Source organism: Hippoglossus stenolepis, chromosome 8, assembly GCF_022539355.2.
Source record: "Hippoglossus stenolepis isolate QCI-W04-F060 chromosome 8, HSTE1.2, whole genome shotgun sequence".
Lineage (NCBI taxonomy): Eukaryota > Metazoa > Chordata > Actinopteri > Pleuronectiformes > Pleuronectidae > Hippoglossus > Hippoglossus stenolepis.
This window is the reverse complement of record NC_061490.1, coordinates 22,782,428-22,802,221: the sequence shown is the minus strand read 5'-3', so window position 1 is coordinate 22,802,221 and position 19,794 is coordinate 22,782,428. Positions and strand designations below refer to the sequence as shown.

Below are 19,794 nucleotides of genomic sequence, written 5' to 3'. Positions count from 1 at the left end.
TGTCATCGTTTCTCTCTGTGTGTGCAGAGGGAAAATGGCTGCTGCTGGAGAGATGAGGTTGTTGTTAGGTATCAAATTTGTGCATTGATTTGAATTTAAGCCCAAATTATTAGAAGTTTAAATGAAGGTGACGTGAGCTTTGAATTTCACGAAAATCTAAATTATTCATGCAAAAGAAGAGTTGGAATGTTTTTAGTGATCAAATCATTACTATTTCCAGTATTGAGGCCTCAGGATAGAAATATGTGTTAAGACAATTATGTGTTATTATTTATTATGTTGTTTGTGCAAAAGTAAATGAAACTGCAACGATTTCTGGTTCAGTGTGTTTTCCCAGTTTCCAGTCTTTATGAAAAGATGAGTCATGACTCAATAAGAAAGCAAATGGTGTCCCGTTTAAAATATCAAACTATTATATTTGAGCTCTGGTGACATTGTGGGATGTATTTTTGGACATTACAGAGAGTCGGGCTAGCAGTTTCCTCTTGCTTCCAGTCTTTATGCTAAGCTAAGCTAATCACCCTTACAAAAACATGGAGGATGTTTGATATCAATCTAAACGTCTAACTCTCGACAAGGTGAATATTCTAGAAGATCCCATCTCCTGAGGTGTGAAGTCATTCTTCCAACTGTGGTGTGTTTGTGTGTTTTATAGTCGGAATGTGGAAAAAACATGGATGCTGTAAACAAAATGTGTTTATTCTAACTTCAATATTTGCAAAACGAAGACCAAAGAAAACAGATCAGATGTGATCGGCATATAAATAACTCAAAATACGTTAATCATAAGAACATCTGTATTGGCTAAAACGTGATGGACAGTTTGTTAGTGACCAAAGTTCATATTAAAATCAATTTAGAGCTGATTATAAAATTATTAATTGATTTACAAATGACATCTGCAACTTGTGTGAGCATTCAAGTTAATTTTACCAGCCGTAAACACATTTTTACGATTATTCCAACACCACATTAATGCACTTAAAGTATTTGAGTGTGCTTATATGAGGATGGCACATCAACAATATACAGTGTTTCAAAATGCCACGTGCTTTAGTGATGAATTCATGTGGATGTTAACTCTCTTACGTCTAAAACTCTTAACAGTCACTTTCTGTTTATTCCAGAACCAAATCAAAACCTCCCACCAAAGTGTGTCACTGCCCAAACACTAAACTCCAGAGACACAGACGTCCCTGTGCACCTGCCACCGCGTTGTCGTGAAGCCTTCTTATAATGAGAAATCCCAGACAGGTGACTAACCTTTTCACGTTTCAGTACTTACACTGAAAAAACAGAAGATGTGGAGCAGACAGTGAGACAGACGGGTGTGCCAGACGGCGGCTCCGTCCTCAAACGCACCACATAACCACAACAGACAGATGTCGCAACACAATGCGACAAACACAAAGCAGAAACTCACCATTGTGACAACTGCACCTGCTGTGGGACAAGATCTTTATTTATTTAGCACTTGTCAAAGCAAGGTTACAAAGTGCTTTACAAATAGAAAACACACAAAAACAGTCATAAAAGAATCAAAATGCTAAACATCTGAGCATGAAAATCAGAGAATGTGATACAACACGATCTTTTTAAAGCTTTGATTCAAAGGAAACCACCGACTCATCCTGCTGTAGCCTCGGAGCTTTTATTTCAAAAAGCTCTGTTCCCTTTAGTCTTCAGCCCAGAATCTTGAACAGTTAAAAGGCCTCTGCCAGAGGATCTCGACCTTAAAATAAATTATAAAACGTACTGGAAGATGGTGTAAAGAGGCCGAAACCATGGTGATGAGTTCCAACCGGTTTACTCTTAAAAACCTGGCAGCTGAGTTCTGTACAGATTTTCTCTTTACTGTTCACCTTCATTCTTCTCATAAACTCTCATCATTCCAAACTCTTCTGTTTTACTTTTTAATTCAATGTGTTGGAGGCTCTTGGATGTAAACGTTAATATTATTACAAGGAGCTTTAGGTATTCCCCTGGTTTTCCTCCTGTGTGGACATGAAGAGCAGTGGCAGCCTGTACTGTCAGCCAGTGGATTCATTAGTGGTTGTGTGGGCTTTGCCGAGGTAACAACTATTGATCCAGGAGGCTCTTCCCCTGCTCTGGCTGTGGCAGCCCGTCAATCCTGGCTGCCATTAGAAGACTAAAGCTTCTGTTTACTGATGAGATCCACCGCCTCCATCTGCAGGAGTTTGTTCTGCGGTCGAGGGGAGAAAGGTTAAAGAAAAGTTCTCTGAAAGGAAAAGGGAGAAATCTGGTGAGGTACCAGAGGGGGTTTACAGACAGAGGGCGCTATCAACACACAGCTCTACAGTCAGACCTTTAAGCATCTGTTGCCAGGATGAGGATTTAAAAATGTGTAAATCTGCTTTTTGTGGCTTTTGTACTGTTTTCATAATGAATATATAAATGGACAAGTATTTAGTAGTAGTATTTATCTTTATTATTTAGTATTTCAGTGTCACATTAGACTGTTGAAGACTGGTGACCTGTCCTGTGTGTCCCACTTCTTGTCCAATGTCAGCTGGGACCGGCTCCACTTCCCTTACAACCTTGAAAGCATAAGCAGTAAAGAAAATGGAGGGATGAGAGCGATCATTACCCTCCTCCTGATTTCTCCCACTCACCAGGAAGCAGGTTCACGTCTGCGTTTCCCTTTTCTTCTGCTGGGACTTTAGGCCGAGAAAATCCAAGTTCCATCTTTTTCCACCATCTTTCCCCAAACACTCTCCTTTCCATCAAACTGGATCTCTTCATCTCTAAGAGGAGACAGCAGCCAATATCAATATTTCATAAACAAATGAAAGACTGGATATGGAGGCGAGCGTCGAAGTGGCCCTGGAGGGGGAGAGGGGATCAATGGAAGGATAGCTCCCTCCGCCGGTGTCTGCCAATCCCGGCCCCTCGCAGGATAATGCCATTACCCATCAGCCCGAGTGAACATCGACCAGCCTGCTGCTCTTTGAGTGGACTAATCCGATAAAAAGCCTTAAAACATTTGTTCAGTGACACAAAATGTAGGTCCGAGCCCAGGACCGAGCACTGACATGACTCTGAGTTTAGTTTTATGTTACAGATGTGTTAGAGTTGTCTGGATGCAAGAGTTAAACCTTCTGTACCTGATAAAGGTTGACGTGGTGTAGATATAGGTCAGTTAATAAGTGCTCTTAACTAGATGGACCTGAAAAGTTTGTTTTTGGTGGAACTGAAAACAAGTTTGTATCTGAAACGAGTCAAGAAGCTGCTCAGTTTTATTTTTAAAGGGTCACAGGCAAAAAAAAAGCGGTTTAGGAAAAGTAACTAGCATGAAACAGAAATACTCGTCTCACAGGATTAAATAAATATACTTACAACTGCATACTACACACTATTATGTCCAACTATTGTTAACATATTGTAGTTCACTCTGTCTGACACGAAGCATTCGTCACGTCTGATGACAAACACGCTGCTCAAACGTGTTCCAAACATATCGTATCAATCACTGTTACAGTGACGTCCTTTAAAGCACAAAGCCAAAACCTTTTATTAATCCCAGTGCACCATTTTATCAACAACACACATTTTATCAACAACACACATTGTCTGTTTTATGATTCAGCTGTTATTGTTTTACACTGTTTTATTTCTTTATTATTTCTTTCCTTGATCTTATTTGCCTTAGTCTTGAAATGTGTTAATCCTGTTGTGTAAAATACTTCAACTGTGTTTTGAAAAGGGTTTATAAATATTATTATTAAAATACATCTTGGGAACAATATATCATGTGGAGACACTGCTTCTGTCGATTTAGTTCATATGCAACTTATATTCACTATGGCGTCGGTGTATTTTAGCTTCTTACTGGGATTATTTTACAAGTTGTTATTGTCTCAAGATCCAGTGGATGTTAGTGAGAATCTGATCCAAGGCTCTAAAGGAAGCTGCACACCCAAACACAGACATTTCAAACTACAAGTACAAAAGGTCAGATTCACACTAAGAAAATAAATCAGCATGGTGCCAAGACCTTAGTAAATATAAACCAACTTTCAAGAAAGTGCCAAAACGACAAAGTTCTCATTTATTAAATAATTAACCAGCTCTCTCCAGAAAAAGGATGAATATTCAAGACAATTATACAGTTCTTTAAAAGTTTTTGAACATTATTAGACATTTAAAAGAATGTAATTCCAAATTTTCCTTCGTATTTTGTGTCTGTTTCTGCTTTTACTGACATTTGTTTTGGATTCTAACTTCTGGCTTTCAGCATCATTTTATGTGTCCAGTTCTGATTGTGTAAGTGCAAAACATCCAATCACGTGTCTGTGTGCATCTGCTTTTATTCTGAAATAAATACCTGAGGTGGCTCATCCTCATTCATTAACCGAATTCCTAAAATAAAGGCACAGATGTACATCATGCTTTTATTTTGCTACCGTGAGTGGATTGAATTTTCTCATCATAGTATTGAAGCTAACATGTCAACAATCATTAAAATGATCCTTATTTACCTGTAAACGGATAAGTACCGTTAGAAATGGACTGTGCAGATGCAGATCAGTTTAAATGTCAGTTTTACTTGATGTTTAAATCTTTTAAAGGACGTTTATGTGCCTGGATGCAGAAGGACCATCTGAGGAATCTGTCAGCAAAGCTTTTAAGTGGAAATCCACCGGCTGGTAAACACGTGTCCTGGCCATCTGCAGCGCTTCAGAATTTCCCTCATGTTTTCCAACTCGTCTCCCCCCCCCCCGATGCCCTCGCTCTCTGCCTGCACCCTCGTCAAGGTCCCTGTAGTTTCAGACAACACCCCCCCCCCCATCATGTTCATGTTGCACAACCAGACACACATACACACACACACACACACACACACACACGCACACACACACACACACACAGATTCCTCTGATTTGCAGCAGGTCATCGGCCCCCGTCAGCGCTGAAGGGTCTCGGAATATTAATCTTTCTCCTTGTTTATCTCTGACCTTCACTTACATGACTCCGTGTCTCTGCTGCATCCATCTGTCTTTCCTCATTTGTAATCTGCAGCTCTTCACCTTTCTGTCTGTCTTCTCTCATCATAAAAGTCTGAGAAATGCATAACAACTCCTGCAAAAGAAAAGAAAAACACTTTGCACATATTGTTGTGATCAGGGAATAATGAATTAAAGTTGTATTTCTTATGTTGTTGGTTTCAATCTGGCAAATAACTGCAGGAATGCTGTTACATATTAAAAGAAACTGGAAATCATTAAGTGCAAAAAAAATCCCCCTTTTCTTTGGCTACATCAGTCACAGCCATTAGTGCGTCTGGTTGTGCAACATGAACATGATGGGGGGGGGGGAAGTGAAGTTGCGCATAAAGACCACAAGGGAATGAGTATAAGCGTGAGAATGAGAGAACCAGGAAATGCCACATCACACAGCTCCAGTGCTTACACTCACAATCTGCACCAAATCCTCACGGGAGCATCAACACACAGAGGATCAGACGCAGGAGCAGATTTAATCAACTCCAGTCGGTCTCACCATGAGTTGACGTTCGGTTTCACCTGACACATGTTGGTGCAACAACAAAAACTTACATTTCTCAGTGACGCAAGTGGGAGAAACTGCAATTTTCACGATTTACCTCAGGTCCTCGGCAGCAGTTCAAACAGAGATAATGTTTAGTTTGATGGGATTTCACTTTTACGGTCGCCGTGGAGATAAAACCATCAACATTAGCTGTGTCTCAAATCAGCTGCTGCATCCTGGAAGAGCGAAGAACTGAAATGAGATGTTCTGGTCTACAGGAGCTTTGCGTGGTGGAAGTTGGACACGACTAGAAAGTTTTAATACACATGTGAACCGTGAGCTGTTCGGTTGAGTTGAAGCCTGTTATTCAAGCATTGGACGTCTTGTTGCCTGATGGCGTCATTAAATCCACTATCCTCTATGCTGCTGTGCCGTTTGGTGTGGTTCTTGGTTCTGCTGCCAAAACACAAAAAGGTGACACACACGTGCAGCGGTGGAATGTGGAATTTTTAAAGCAGTTGAAATAAAGGTGATCACATTGTGATATCATGCCCAAAGTTGTGGCTTCGTTACCAGGAACTGCTTTGTGTTGAAATCGGTTTTCTATGCAGAGTCAGGACTGGTGTCGGAATCGGATGTGAGAGGAAACCCAGACCAGTTACAAGAATACTTTAGGTTTCAGGGAACAACTGTGGGTTTTTTCTTGATTTGACTTTTTGTGTAGGAGTCTTCTAGCTGTGACTAACACGCTGTGGTTTCTGCGATGCTGTAATTCTGGGAGGAGGCCGACGGGGTTGATGATGTGTAACCTCAACAACATTTAGGGAGGTACCACACATGCACCCCCCCCCCTACAGTCATAGTATAAATAGGCCCCCAGCTGTTTGTTTGTCCAGAGTGAAATAGACTGGTAAGTGCTGTATTGATCTGCTCTTTCAAACACGCTCCATCCTCTGCATTAGTTTCTCTCTCAGTCCCGGAAGTCTCTACATGCTAAGATACATGTGTCTTTAACAAATGGTTTTCTTGTTGCTACACTTCTTATTTGTGCATCATTCTGAAGTCAGCACTGTGGGAGTCTCAGTGAATACCTGTTAGATGTTTGGCTATGACAGAGCAGCTTCCTGTACATGAGGGGAAAACCAGGAGCATGTAATGGTGAAAAAATTAAAAACCAACCATTATTGTGGCAATCAAATTATATTAAGAGTCTTCCATTAAGTTTATTAACATAATGAAAAAAGTTTAATACATTTTGTGACATCAATGTGCAGTCTCAGATCAAATTAGAAGATAACAGTGGCCCTGAAGTGCAAACCACAACGGAAACAAATCACAAAACACAATAGCAAATTAAAAAAGACACAAAAGTAAATCACAAAACAACATACACAGGTTTTGTCAACATTTACCCCAACATACACCCATCAGGGGCGGATCCAAGGGCAGGGCCAGGGGGCACTGGCCCCAGCGGTAATCTGATTGGTCCCTGAAGTGCAGCTGTCATGTCAGGACCCTTATTTTTTTAACTACTCACTTACAAACAATACTAACAATAAATGATAATGAGTTAATTTCTAAGTGTACACAATGTGCACCTCACTGAATCAAGCAGTGTTTAAATTGTGGCCCCTTTATGGCCCCTGATTTAGAAAAATCCCAGACAAGCCTTGTCTATGGTAGATACTCACCTTTTCCATTAGATGTTAATGCTTTTGTGTTTTGTGATTTGTTGTGTTTTGTGATTTGTTGTGTTTTGTGATTTGTTGTGTTTTGTGATTTGTTGTGTTTTGTGATGTGCCCTTCAGAGCCACCGTAGAAGATGCACGTCCTTCTTGGAGGCTTTTCCGTAAATCAGGAGCACAAGAATATGATTAAACCAAAAGGTCTGCCAGCATGAGTAATTGGGTTTCCAATTTACGTGGAGCTTGAAGGTGGTTTGACTCACTGGTGTAAGGGCAGAGACGGACTCGGGGGGGGAATTCGCCTGCGATCAATAAGCCACCTCCTCCCAGCCTCCGAAACCTTTATCTGTTTCCTCAGATCTAACTGGAGTTAATATTGATCCTCTTGAGTGACAGATGGGCTCGTGGCGAGTCCGACTGTCGGCCTCTTGGCTGCCGGAGTCCCTGTTGTGCATACAGATCGTTGGTGCGTGACTCAGACCGGTCAAAGGTCGGTTGTGTTGTGGATCATGAGCAAACTGTTCACGGCAGCTCAATAAAAAGAGGGCAAGGCAGCGATAAGTGACAAAAGGTGGATCATGATACTGTAAATTTAATAACAGTTGAAATAAATGGGGATTATTGATGTTGTATGCAAAAAATAATTCTTTTTGGGGGAGATAATTAGCAATAATGTTAATTTCTCTGCTTTTAAAAGTCCTTCATTAAGGTAAAACCTGATCTCATTGGGACTTTATACCCACTGCTCAAGCTACAGAATAAGATAAGCAGCGAACAATCATCAACGAGGATCTGATAGAAGTTCTGTCACTTATATTTTCCACAAAACTGCCCATGATACTGACTGAGGAAGCACTTTCCCTCCGTCCCTGTCCTCTCTGCTGGTGTGTCGCTGGACGCCCGGTTCACTGTGACCCGGAAACATCTGGAGAGCGGAGCGGGAAACCCAGAGTTACTCAGACTGAAAACACCTTCAAACCAAAACCAGAGGCGTTCCCGTGAGAAAACATCTGCTGACATCATCACTAGAATTACTCAAAGGAGAGATTTAGAGACGAAGAGGAAGTGACTGAGCTAAATTTACAATCTTGGTGTGGAGACTGAAAATCTCTACAATTATTGGATGGATTGGCAGGAAATGTTGCCCAGACTTTCATGTTCCACGTGAATGCTGATGATCATTCATGACCCCATTGGGATTCATTCTAATAACTTTGATTAACTTTTCTTCTTTCAATTTAAAATTTAAAATTTACTTTGCTTTATGACAAAATTCCTGGGATCCACACTTTTTTTTTCTGGTCTACAGTTTAGCAACAGTGAAGTGAAGCTGCAATAATCAGATTTTAATAATACATGTTCAACCAATCACGAGTCACTTGAACAAACATCAGTGTGAGAAGTACATAAAAGGACAGAAACCATATTTGAGACAGAATGATCTAACATTGACTTTAAATGTGGTCCATGTCTCGTCTGCTAACATGGATGAGGTAGAGTTTATGACCTATACTGCAGCCAACCAGCAGGGTTGGTATAGAAGCCTCCAGAGGTTCGGCTTGTTTCTCCCTGAATGTCTGGAAACCCTGATTTACAACCTGGAGATTTTCCCAGGCCTCAACTCATGACTCATGACTCCTGACACACCCTGTCCTGATTCCAGGTGTAAACAGGGTCTAACAGTTCATTCTATACTCGTTCATTCACGTGGTTCCCTTTGGTTTGATGCTGATATCTTATGAAAGATTTATCATCACATCAATGTGAGCATGTTGCAATATTAAGGTTTTAACTTTCTTCTGCGGCTGCAAGAAAGTAGTGATGAAATATTTGCAATAAGCAGAAGTGAATGTTTTACTCTATAACCTCAAATCATTTTACATGGATTATTTTTCTCAATGCCAGCTGGTAATGATATTTTTAAATCATACAGTGGACAGATGCTATTTCAGCAGTTTACACATCAGCAGCTCATCAGGATTTCTCTGCTTGAGCACATTTAAATATATCCTCTCCTAGCGTTCAAATACCTGCAGTTTCGAGGGAAATGATAATAATCTGGACACGGACCAACTTTCTCTCTGCCTCTGGCGACATCCCACAATCAAGCTTCCATTCACACCGGGAGCGTGGTCATGTAGTACACGAAACAAAACCAATTAGGTTGTGCAGTTTTGTGCAGTTTGTGCAACAGTAAGCACGATAAATTGGCACCGAGTCCGGGTTTGAGCAGCTCATTAACATTTTGCAGAGCTCTGTTTAAAGCTCTGCCAAAATGAAGCCTTGTATTTCAGGCTTAGCGTCTTTATCTGCCTGTTTGAGCTTCTGTCTTATGATCGTTCATCTCTCTCTAATGCTCTCCGGTATAGTGCTATTGATGTTCTCAAACACCACCAACCCGCTGTTTCCAGAAAACACTGTGTATCTTCTGCCCTGTGATGAGCCACCGGGGGCTTTTCCTGTGAGCTGAGGAGACATCTTGTGGCGAGGAGGAAGCGTTAGCCGTCGGATAAGGTTAAAAAGATAAGACGTGGTCAATATAGCTTCCTTGGACGAGGAAGTCATTTATCATTATCCAAATGTGGGGACGCTGCATGTGAGTGTTGTGCAAATCGTTTTCTTTGGCAGCATAAATTCAGCTCTGTAGAAGGTTTTTGTCTGGGAAACAAACACCCGGCACAACACTGGGAGGGAGCAAGTGAGGTCGTCCAGCTCAGGCCTTGACAGTGTGTGTGTGTGTGTGTGTGTGTGTGTGTGTGTGTGTGTGTGTGTGTGTGTGTGTGTGTGTGTGTGTGTGTGTGTGTGTGTGTGTGTGTGTGTGTGTGTGTGTGTGTGTGTGTGTGTGTGTGTGTGTGTTCCAGCATCAGCATGTACCACCCATCACGCCACATACTGTTGAGTCCCTGCGAAAGCTGAAGTCTCTGCTTTCTGATGGCGCGTTAAGTGTGACATCTGACAGTGGGACGACACAGGAGCAAGGCGGTGGCGTTTGACTTGCTCGCCAAACCCTCTTCCACCCGGCTGACCGGCATCGACTCACTGCAGACATCCTTCCCTCCTCTTCCTGTTCCCGCCTATCTGTGCTGAGCTGACAGTGACATGGAGCTGTGTGTGTCTGTGTGTGTCTGTGCGTGTCGCAGCTTCATAAAGCAACAAAGGCCGTGGACCCGCTGTCATGGCGTGTGCTCAGAAACACAGACCGTCTTTCAGACTGTGACGGACGGATTCTGAGAGTTCTGCCCCTGCAGGGTAAACGTCATCCCTGTTTGCGACGCTCCACTCCAGCAACCAATCGCTTTCCATCACTAATTAAAAGGATTTTTCAGCCTTGAACCGTCGTGCATGATGTATTTTGTTATTTTGATATTTTGGGTGCTAACGTGCTCCAAACCCAGGGAGCTGAATTCTGCTTTGCGACCCACGCACGGCCTCTTGCCACAGTCGGAGGAACCGGTGCAGTCGCCATGGGAACGTCGTCCAAGCCACAACAAGAGGGGTTTTGTCCTGATGGGCCACTTCGCTGAGCCCCACTGTGACTGGTCTCCTTTTTACTCTCACTCTCTTTGTCTCTCTTTCTCAAACATGCACACACACACACACACATACTTGCACATGCACAAAAACTAGCAACAATTTATTTTTTTTCCCAGGGTGCATGGTGTCCCTGCATGAGTGTTTACAGGATGTTATCTGTGTCAGTGCCGGCCCCTCATCCCTCTGAGTGGGTTTCTGAGGAATGCTGGAACGGGATGGAGGAGTTCCAAAAGGGGGAGTGACGAGCGAGAGAGAGAGAGAGAGACAGACAGATACTAGGAGGGAGAGAGGGAGAGAGAGAGAGAGAGAGAGAGGGGAGAGAGAGAGAGAGAGGGAGAGAGAGAGAGAGAGGGAGAGAGGGAGAGAGGGAGAGAGTCTATATATACATCCCAAAGAGGCTGGTGCTCACAGGCACAGCTGGACTACTGGACTACTGGATAACTGGATAACTGGACTCTATCCCACTGGATATTTAACTAGAAAGGTGAGTTTTATCTTCTTTTGCTCTAATTCTTGATTCTGCATCCCGTTCATCTACTTCACCAATTTACCATCACTTTTAATGTTCTACAAATTAAGAAAGAAAGAAAGAAAGAAAGAAAGAAAGAAAGAAGGAAAGAAGGAAAGAGAAAGAAAGAAAGAAAGAAAGAAAGAGAGAAATTAAATCAGTTTTGTTTGTTCAGCTTTTCGCTCCATTATTGAACGTGGCCTTTATTATATTCATTGATTTTATACTTAATCTTTCCATAAAAGTTAAAATTCTCTGCTGTTGAAAAACGGGCCCTGATTCCAGTGAAAGGTCCGAGGTGGAGATGAGTCCTCTGGGGGATGTGGTTTTGCTACAGACGCACGTACGTGGTTTCCATTAAAGCTCCGGAGCTCCGTAGCAAAGTGTATCACGGGGAAAGAGGAGACCAGTGTTTGATCAACTGGTTGTGTGGGACTCGCCTTTTTTCTTTTCTCCTCTCACAAAAACGTCTTTTACTCGTTGTGTTAAAAGAAGACAAACTTTAGAAGATATTTTCAAGCACAAAGCAAGATAATTACTCAGTAAGTATTTTTCCTTCAATGTTACTTATTACATTTTTTGTCAGAATGGGATTTCAGACTGTTATGTAACTACACCTTCAATTTTTAAATTGTGCACTTGAGTGTTGTTTTCATCAGCTGGTTCACACAGAAATGTGTTAAAAAAACAAAACACACTGATGACATGTGACTGAATTAAGTAAATCTAATTAGTGCGGTTATAGGAAACGCTGTAATATGACACCACTGATCTCATCCCTGCAGCAATTACTGCTGAGCCTATGTTCTTTGGTTAAAAAAACAAACCTGCATTTGAATTTTTCTTTCACGGAAACCTTTAAAAACTCGATATCTGTAAATGGGTTTAATTACGTCGAGGCTGTAATGAGGAGGGAAGAGTGCGATTGCGTTATTGAACAAGTGCAGTGGTGGGGATTTTCTCCTCAGCCCTGGGTGTGCCTTTCTCTCAACTGGATATGGACTCCAGGGAACTAGAGAAACGAGTTAGGTCATATTTTACGCCAGGTACCATATTACCGTTACCAGCGTAAATCCCCCCCTTTTTTTCCCATGTTGTGAACATCTGTGTTAGTTTTGGGTGTTTGCTATTGTTAGACCAGTGAAATAATGACACCCAGGAGGGCCAGTGCTGCAACGTTGCACAAGACCTCACGTCATAATTCATGAGTACACAAACCATGTTTGATATTTGTTCTGAGCCGCCATCCATATGTGCCTTGTTTGTGTATCTTAATGAGCTGCTTTTTTTATTTTGTCAATGCCACCAAGGTTCAGAAAGAACGAGTCCCTGTCATTAGCTGAGGCTCTGAGGGTGCGGCATGCAACTCGATGCCTACATGTGCTGACATGACCTGCTGCTGGCTCCATTGTAGGATTTTGTTTGTCAGGAAAATGTCCTGTGAGAAAAGAATGACTTCATATCAGCTGATTGCTTTTGCTTTGCCAAATCTGAAATGCCATAAAGTCACACTATCATGAACTTTACAAGGGTGTCGTGTTTCTTCTTCTTTCAGGCACCACCAAGGTCTCTGGCTGTGGAAATCATATTAGCTTAGTTAGCGTGATAAAACATAGTGCAAAGATGAACAGTGTGGCAGATTGGCTCGTCCAGAACAGGGACAAGATTGAGAAAGGTGTGGAGATCATGGGGCAAGCCTCCGAGGTGCTCGCTTCCACAGTGGGCCAGCTTCATCCCGTGCTGGAGGCCGTGTTCGTGGCTTCGGCCGAGCTTCTCAGCAACCCGGATGGCAAAGAGGCTCGCTACCTGACCCAACAATTTGAAATCGTCAACCAGCAACTCGAGGGAATCCAAGATGAGATCGATAAAATTGCCCTAGAGCTGCAGAAGACGTCGATGAACAAGCAGAACTTTGATCGAGAGGCACAGATGCTCAGCCAGTACGAAAAGTTCCAGGACTTCGTCAACGCCAAGCCGAAGTTCCGGGAGAAGAAGATGCAGAAGTTCCTCAGCCATTACGAGAACACAGAGAGCGACTTGAACTTGGACTCGCTTTACAATTCCGTCACCGGGGAGAACACCTCAGGAGACCCTCTGCTGGAAACAGTAGTCGCCACAGAGCAGAGAAGCAGACGAGCAGTTGAGGATTTCTGTGCCCGACTGAAGAAGCTTTTTGTAGTGGGCATTATCGCCGTCATGGGCCATGCTGCCCTCAAGGAAGGGGCAGTGGGCGAGGACATGGTGAAGAAGTGGCAGGGACGCATGGAGGACGTGGAGAACCTAATGAAAGCCGCAGTGGATGACTGTACAGAGAACTTTGCAGAGCAAGCCAAGATGGACATGGAGCAACAGCTTCAGGAGAATTCCGGCACTGTTGACGCCAACTTGACCAAATCCCTCCTGGATTCACTTGTTAAGAAATACGACTGGGTGAACTGGTCCATCAGGGCCTTCAGCGACAAGGAGCGCGTTTTCTTTTTCAACTGGCTGGCAGGAAAGAAGTACCACGGCAGCGGAGGCGCCAACTGGTTTGATGTTTTGACCAAGAACAAGATCAAAGTGGTGGTCTCCTTCTGTGTCAACCCCAAGCCCATCAACAAGAGACAGATCCAGGAGCAGCTGGAGGTGCAGAAGATGAAGGGGAACATGATGACGGTGGCTCTGACTTTGCACAAGAGCTTACCCAACTGCCTGGTCCACGCTGTCAGCCATTACAAGGAGGTGGTGGAGACCAACAACTTCCATGAGGATTGTTACTACTTTGGAAAAGACAAGAGAGCCTACCTGTGTATCCACCCTGAGTAGGCCAAGAGGAAAATATACACATAAACTGTAGCTGCCTACACGAAGAATCAAGCTACAAATACATTCATGAATGTCCGGAAATCAGATAAATCAGATAAAGACATTTAGTCGTAAATATATATTATTTTTTGGGTGATAATGTTAATTTCTCTGCTTTTAAAAGTCCTTAATTAAGGTAAAACCTGATCTCATTGGGACTTTATACCCACTGCTCAAGCTACAGAATAAGATAAGCAGCGAACAATCATCAACGAGGATCTGATAGAAGTTCTGTCACTTATATTTTCCACAAAACTGCCCATGATACTGACTGAGGAAGCACTTTCCCTCCGTCCCTGTCCTCTCTGCTGGTGTGTCGCTGGACGCCAGGTTCACTGTGACCCGGAAACATCTGGAGAGCGGAGCGGGAAACCCAGAGTTACTCAGACTGAAAACACCTTCAAACCAAAACCAGAGGCGTTCCCGCTAGAAAACATCTGCTGACATCATCACTACAATTACTCAAAGGAGGAATTTAGAGACGAAGAGAAAGTGACAATTTTAAATCTTGGTGTGGAGACTGAAAATCGCCACAATTATTGGATGGATTGGCAGGAAATGTTGTCCAGACTTTCATGTTCCACGTGAATGATGATGATCATTCATGACCCCATTAGGATTAATTCTAACAACTTTGATGCCCCAACTCATGACTCATGACTCCTGACACACCCCGTCCTGATTCCAGGTGTAAACAGGGTCTAACGGTTCATTCTTTGCTCATTCATTTACGTGGTTTGCTTTTGGTTTGATGCTGATATCTTATGAAAGATTTATTATCACTTTTTTATGTGAGCACGCTGCGATATTAAGGTTTTAACTTTCTTCTGCGGCTGCAAGAAAGTAGTGATGAAATATTTGCAATAAGCAGAAGTGAATGTTTTACTCTATAACAACAAATCATTTTACATGGATTATTTTTCTCAATGCCAGCTGGTAATGAGATTTTTAAATCACACAGTGGACAGATGCTATTTCAGCAGTTTACACATCAGCAGCTCATCAGGATTTCTCTGCACATTTAAATATATCCTCTCCTAGCGTTCAAATACCTGCAGTTTCGAGGGAAATGATAATAATCTGGACACGGACCAACTTTCTCTCTGCCTCTGGCGACATGTACAGGACATGAGAGAAACTGTCAGTGGGCATGTAGTACACAAAACAAAACCAATTAGGTTGTGCAGTTTTGTGCAGTTTGTGCAACAGTAAGCACGATAAATTGGCACCGAGTCCGGGTTTGAGCAGCTCATTAACATTTTGCAGAGCTCTGTTTAAAGCTCTGCCAAAATGAAGCCTTGTATTTCAGGCTTAGCGTCTTTATCTGCCTGTTTCAGCTTCTGTCTTATGATCGTTCATCTCTCTCTAATGCTCTCCGGTATAGTGCTATTGATGTTCTCAAACACCACCAACCCGCTGTTTCCAGAAAACACTGTGTATCTTCTGCCCTGTGATGAGCCACCGGGGGCTTTTCCTGGGAGCTTTGACAAGGTCAAAAAGATAAGACGTGGTCAATATAGCTTCCTTGGACGAGGAAGTCATTCATCATTTATCCAGACAAACAAGAGAGAGCACGGCCTCTGGGACTGGATCTTGTCATTATGTTTATTATCATCAGAGAGAAAACAGCAATGAAAAATTTAATAAATGTATCAATAAAGAAATTACATTTTGTATTTTCGTCTTTTGTACTTGATAGGATAGAATATACATTTACTACAAAGAAACCAAGCAACGTAGTGATTTTTTATTTTTCAGTATGTTTATATGAATCAACACAAATGAATGCAATGACTGCATATATTCATATTTTGGGGATATTGGTGGAATCATATCTCTTGAAACTGTAAACATTAGTGTCAACTCTATCTATTAATTCCAGAAATCTTGAGAATTTATTGGCTTCAAAATTTGGCTTGTGTATTGTTAAGGGCCCCAGTGTCGAATTTGGTGCGATTTTTAAAATCGATTAGTTGAATATTATTAAACTTTTGAATTACCAGGCGACCAGTGCTCTGTACTCGCTGCGGCTCGATTCCTGCAGGTCACTTTTACAGTTTCAGGAAGAAAACTGCAACCAAAAGAGGCAGGTTTAGATTTCCACTAGTACTTATAAATGAAAGCATTAAAAAATTTACCATAAAACGACCCGATTATGAATCATGAAAGAGATTCCCTGCAGTTAGCTTTTCTAATATCTGGTTCAAATGCACACAACGCTTCCTGCCAGTTTCCCCTCAGCTGGCTGTCATTATCTCAAATAGTTCACCCATGTTTCCACCTGGCGAGCCCACACAGCCACAGACAACAAAGGCAAAGCGTCTCTACAAATCCAACACTTTCCATCGATGCTGCAGCCAGAGCCTCATAAACAGGCCGACGTCTCGGGCTCCAAATGTGGGGACGCTACATGTGAGTGTTGTGCAAATCGTTTTCTTTGGCAGCATAAGTTCAGCTCTTTAGATGTTTTTTGTCTGGGAAACAAACACCCGGCACAACACTGGGAGGGAGCAAGTGAGGTTGTCCAGCTCAGGCACTTGACAGTGCGTGTGTGTGTGTGTGTGTGTGTGTGTGTGTGCCGGGTGTTTTTTTTTTTCCCAGGGTGCATGGTGTCCCTGCATGGGGAGTGTTTAGAGGATGTTATCTGTGTCAGTGCCGGCCCGTGATCCCTCTGAGTGGGTTTCTGAGGAATCCTAGAACGGGATGGAGGAGTTCTAAAGAAGGAGTGACGAGCGAGAGAGAGAGAGACAGACAGACAGGTACTTGGAGGGAGGGAGGGAGGGAGAGAGAGAGAGAGAGAGAGAGAGAGAGAGAGAGAGAGAGAGAGAGAGAGAGAGAGAGAGAGAGAGAGAGACTATATATACATCCCAAAGAGGCTGGTGCTCACAGGTACAGCTGGACTCCTGGATAACTGGATAACTGGATAACTGGACTCTATCCCACTGGATATTTAACTAGACAGGTGAGTTTTATCATCTTCTGCTCTAATTCTTGATTCTGCATCCACATCATCTACTTCACCAATTTACCATCACTTTTAATGTTCTACAAATTACGAAAGAAAGAAAGAAAGAAAGAAGGAACGTGGCCTTTATTATATTCATTGATTTTATACTTAATCTTTCCAGAAAAGTTAAAATTCTCTGCTGTTGAAAAACGGGCCCTGATAGGTCCGAGGTGGAGATGAGTCCTCAGGGGGATGTGGTTTTGCTACAGACGCACCTAGGTGGTTTCCATTAAAGCTCTGGAGCTCCATAGCAAAGTGTATCACGGTGAAAGAGGAGACCTTTTTTCTTTTTCTCCTCTCACAAAAACGTATATTATACTTGTTGTGTTAAAAGAAGACAAACTTTAGAAGATATTTCCAAGCACAAAGCAAGATAATTACTCAGTAAGTATTTTTCCTTCAAAGTTATTTATTAGATTTTTTTTTTGTCAGAATGGGATTTCATTCTGTTGTGTAATTACACGTTCAATTTATATCATTATTGAACAAGTGCAGTGGTGGGGATTTTCTCCTCAGCCCTGGGTGTGCCTTTCTCTCAACTGGATATTGATTCCAGGGAACTAGAGAAACGGGTTAGGTCATATTTTACGTACATATTTTACGTAAATCCCCTCCATGACTTCATATCAGCTGATTGCTTTTGCTTTGCCAAATCTGAAATGCCATAAAGTCACACTATCATGAACTTTACAAGGGTGTCGTGTTTCTTCTGCTTTCAGGCACCACCAAGGTCTCTGGCTGTGGAAAACACATTAGCTTAGTTAGCTAATAAAACATAGTGCAAAGATGAACAGTGTGGCAGATTGGCTCGTCCAGAACAGGGACAAGATTGAGAAAGGTGTGGAGATCATGGGGCAAGCCTCCGAGGTGCTCGCTTCCACAGTGGGCCAGCTTCATCCCCTGCTGAAGGTTGTGTTCATGGCTACGGCCGAGCTTCTCAGCAACCCGGATGGCAAAGAGGCTCGCTACCTGACCCAACAATTTAAAATCGTCAACCAGCAACTCGAGGGAATCCATGATGAGATCGATGAAATTTCCCTGGAGCTGCAGAAGACGTCGATGAACAAGCAGAACTTTGATCGAGAGGCACAGATGCTCAGCCAGTACGAAAAGTTCCAGGACTTCGTCCATGCCGAGCAGGAGTTCCGGGAGAAGAAGATGCAGAAGTTCCTCAGCCATTACGAGAACACAGAGAGCGACTTGAACTTGGACTCGCTTTACAATTCCGTCATCGGGAAGAACACCTCAGGAGTCCCTCTGCTGGAAACTGCAGTCGCCACAAGGCAGAGAAGCAGACGAGCAGTTGAGGATTTCTGTGCCCGACTGAAGAAGCTTTTTGTAGTGGGCATTATCGCCGTCATGGGCCATGCTGCCCTCAAGGAAGGGGCAGTGGGCGAGGACATGGTGAAGAAGTGGCAGGGACGCATGGAGGACGTGGAGAACCTAATGAAAGCCGCAGTGGATGACTGTACAGAGAACTTTGCAGAGCAAGCCAAGGTGGACATGGAGCACCAGCTTCAGGAGAATTCCGGCACTGTTGACGCCAACTTGACCAAATCCCTCCTGGATTCACTTGTTAAGAAATACGACTGGGTGAACTGGTCCATCAGGGCCTTCAGAGACCAGGAGCGTGTTTTCTTTTTCAACTGGCTGGCAGGAAAGAACTACCACAGCACTGAAGGCGCCAACTGGTTTGACGTTTTGACCAAGAACAAGATCAAAGTGGTGGTCTCCTTCTGTGTCAACCCCAAGCCCATCAGCAAGAAACAGATCCAGGAGCAGCTGGAGGTGCAGAAGATGAAGGGGAACATGAAGACGGTGGCTCTGACTTTGCAGAAGAGCTTCCCCAACTGCCTGGTCCACGCTGTCAGCCATTACAAGGAGGTGGTGGAGACCAACAACTTCCATGAGGATTGTTACTACTTTGGAAAAGACAAGAGTGCCTACCTGTGTATCCACCCTGAGTAGGCCAAGAGAAAAAGATACACATAAGCTGTGGCTGCCTCCACGAAGAATCAAGCTACAAATACATTCATGAATGTCCGGAAATCAGATAAATCAAAAAAAGACATTTAGTCGTAAATATTGTCTGTGTTGATGCATAATCCGCTCTGTCTGCTCACTTTAAAATGTATTCTTTTACAAACAGTGTAAATCTTCCCTCTGCTTGATGATACAGCAGCTTCAGGGTGTTATAGAAATTCCGGGGGGCCTTGCATCTCGGTGCCAGACTTAAAGTTCGGGTTGGTTATTCTGGAAAATATTCAACCGATAAATCCCACCCCCCTCCTCCCATTGGCCTTCTTGTCAAAGCTACAAAATACATGAACGTGCACTGCCTGACGAAATGAAATGATCGGTCCTGTCCTCTTTAATTGATGAAACCAACCTTACCTTTAAGTGTAATGAACCATATAAAGATTAGATATGACCGGGGGTGGGAAATATGAAGATATTAGTCTGCTAGCTGATATATCTACGGTACCTGTTATCCCTTAAGCCATTTAATACCTCCTGTGACCACTCCTGGATACAAATGTGTATTTAATTAAAGAACATGTTTTTTATTTGTCGCTGCTTTTGGTGCAACATAGGGCTGCGGGGGAAAACTTCTAAAAACATTTACCGAGACACGAATGTATATTTCACTCTGATTTTTAATAAACAACCAATATGAACGTTCCTGTCATCACTGGTCGTTACTCGGG

General features: G+C 42.9%; 2 protein-coding genes across 2 annotated transcripts; both read left to right on the top strand.

The window, feature by feature from the left end:
* The first annotated feature begins 10,894 nt into the window (after nt 1–10,894).
* Nucleotides 10,895–15,753, top strand: LOC118113633. Its single transcript, XM_035163538.2, has 2 exons — nt 10,895–11,211; nt 12,791–15,753. Exon 2 carries the CDS (start codon nt 12,859–12,861, stop codon nt 14,038–14,040), a length of 1,182 nt encoding a protein of 393 aa, XP_035019429.1. The 5' UTR covers nt 10,895–11,211; nt 12,791–12,858; the 3' UTR covers nt 14,041–15,753.
* A 1,151-nt stretch (nt 15,754–16,904) lies between these two features.
* LOC118113634 lies at nt 16,905–19,764 on the top strand. Its single transcript, XM_035163539.2, has 2 exons — nt 16,905–17,041; nt 17,806–19,764. Exon 2 carries the CDS (start codon nt 17,873–17,875, stop codon nt 19,052–19,054), a length of 1,182 nt encoding a protein of 393 aa, XP_035019430.2. The 5' UTR covers nt 16,905–17,041; nt 17,806–17,872; the 3' UTR covers nt 19,055–19,764.
* Nucleotides 19,765–19,794: the final 30 nt, after the last annotated feature.

Bases quoted from the DNA above. Each gene is read 5' to 3' on its own strand.
- LOC118113634 (XM_035163539.2), top strand. From the start codon at position 17,873: ATGAACAGTGTGGCAGATTGGCTCGTCCAGAACAGGGACAAGATTGAG.
- LOC118113633 (XM_035163538.2), top strand. From the start codon at position 12,859: ATGAACAGTGTGGCAGATTGGCTCGTCCAGAACAGGGACAAGATTGAG.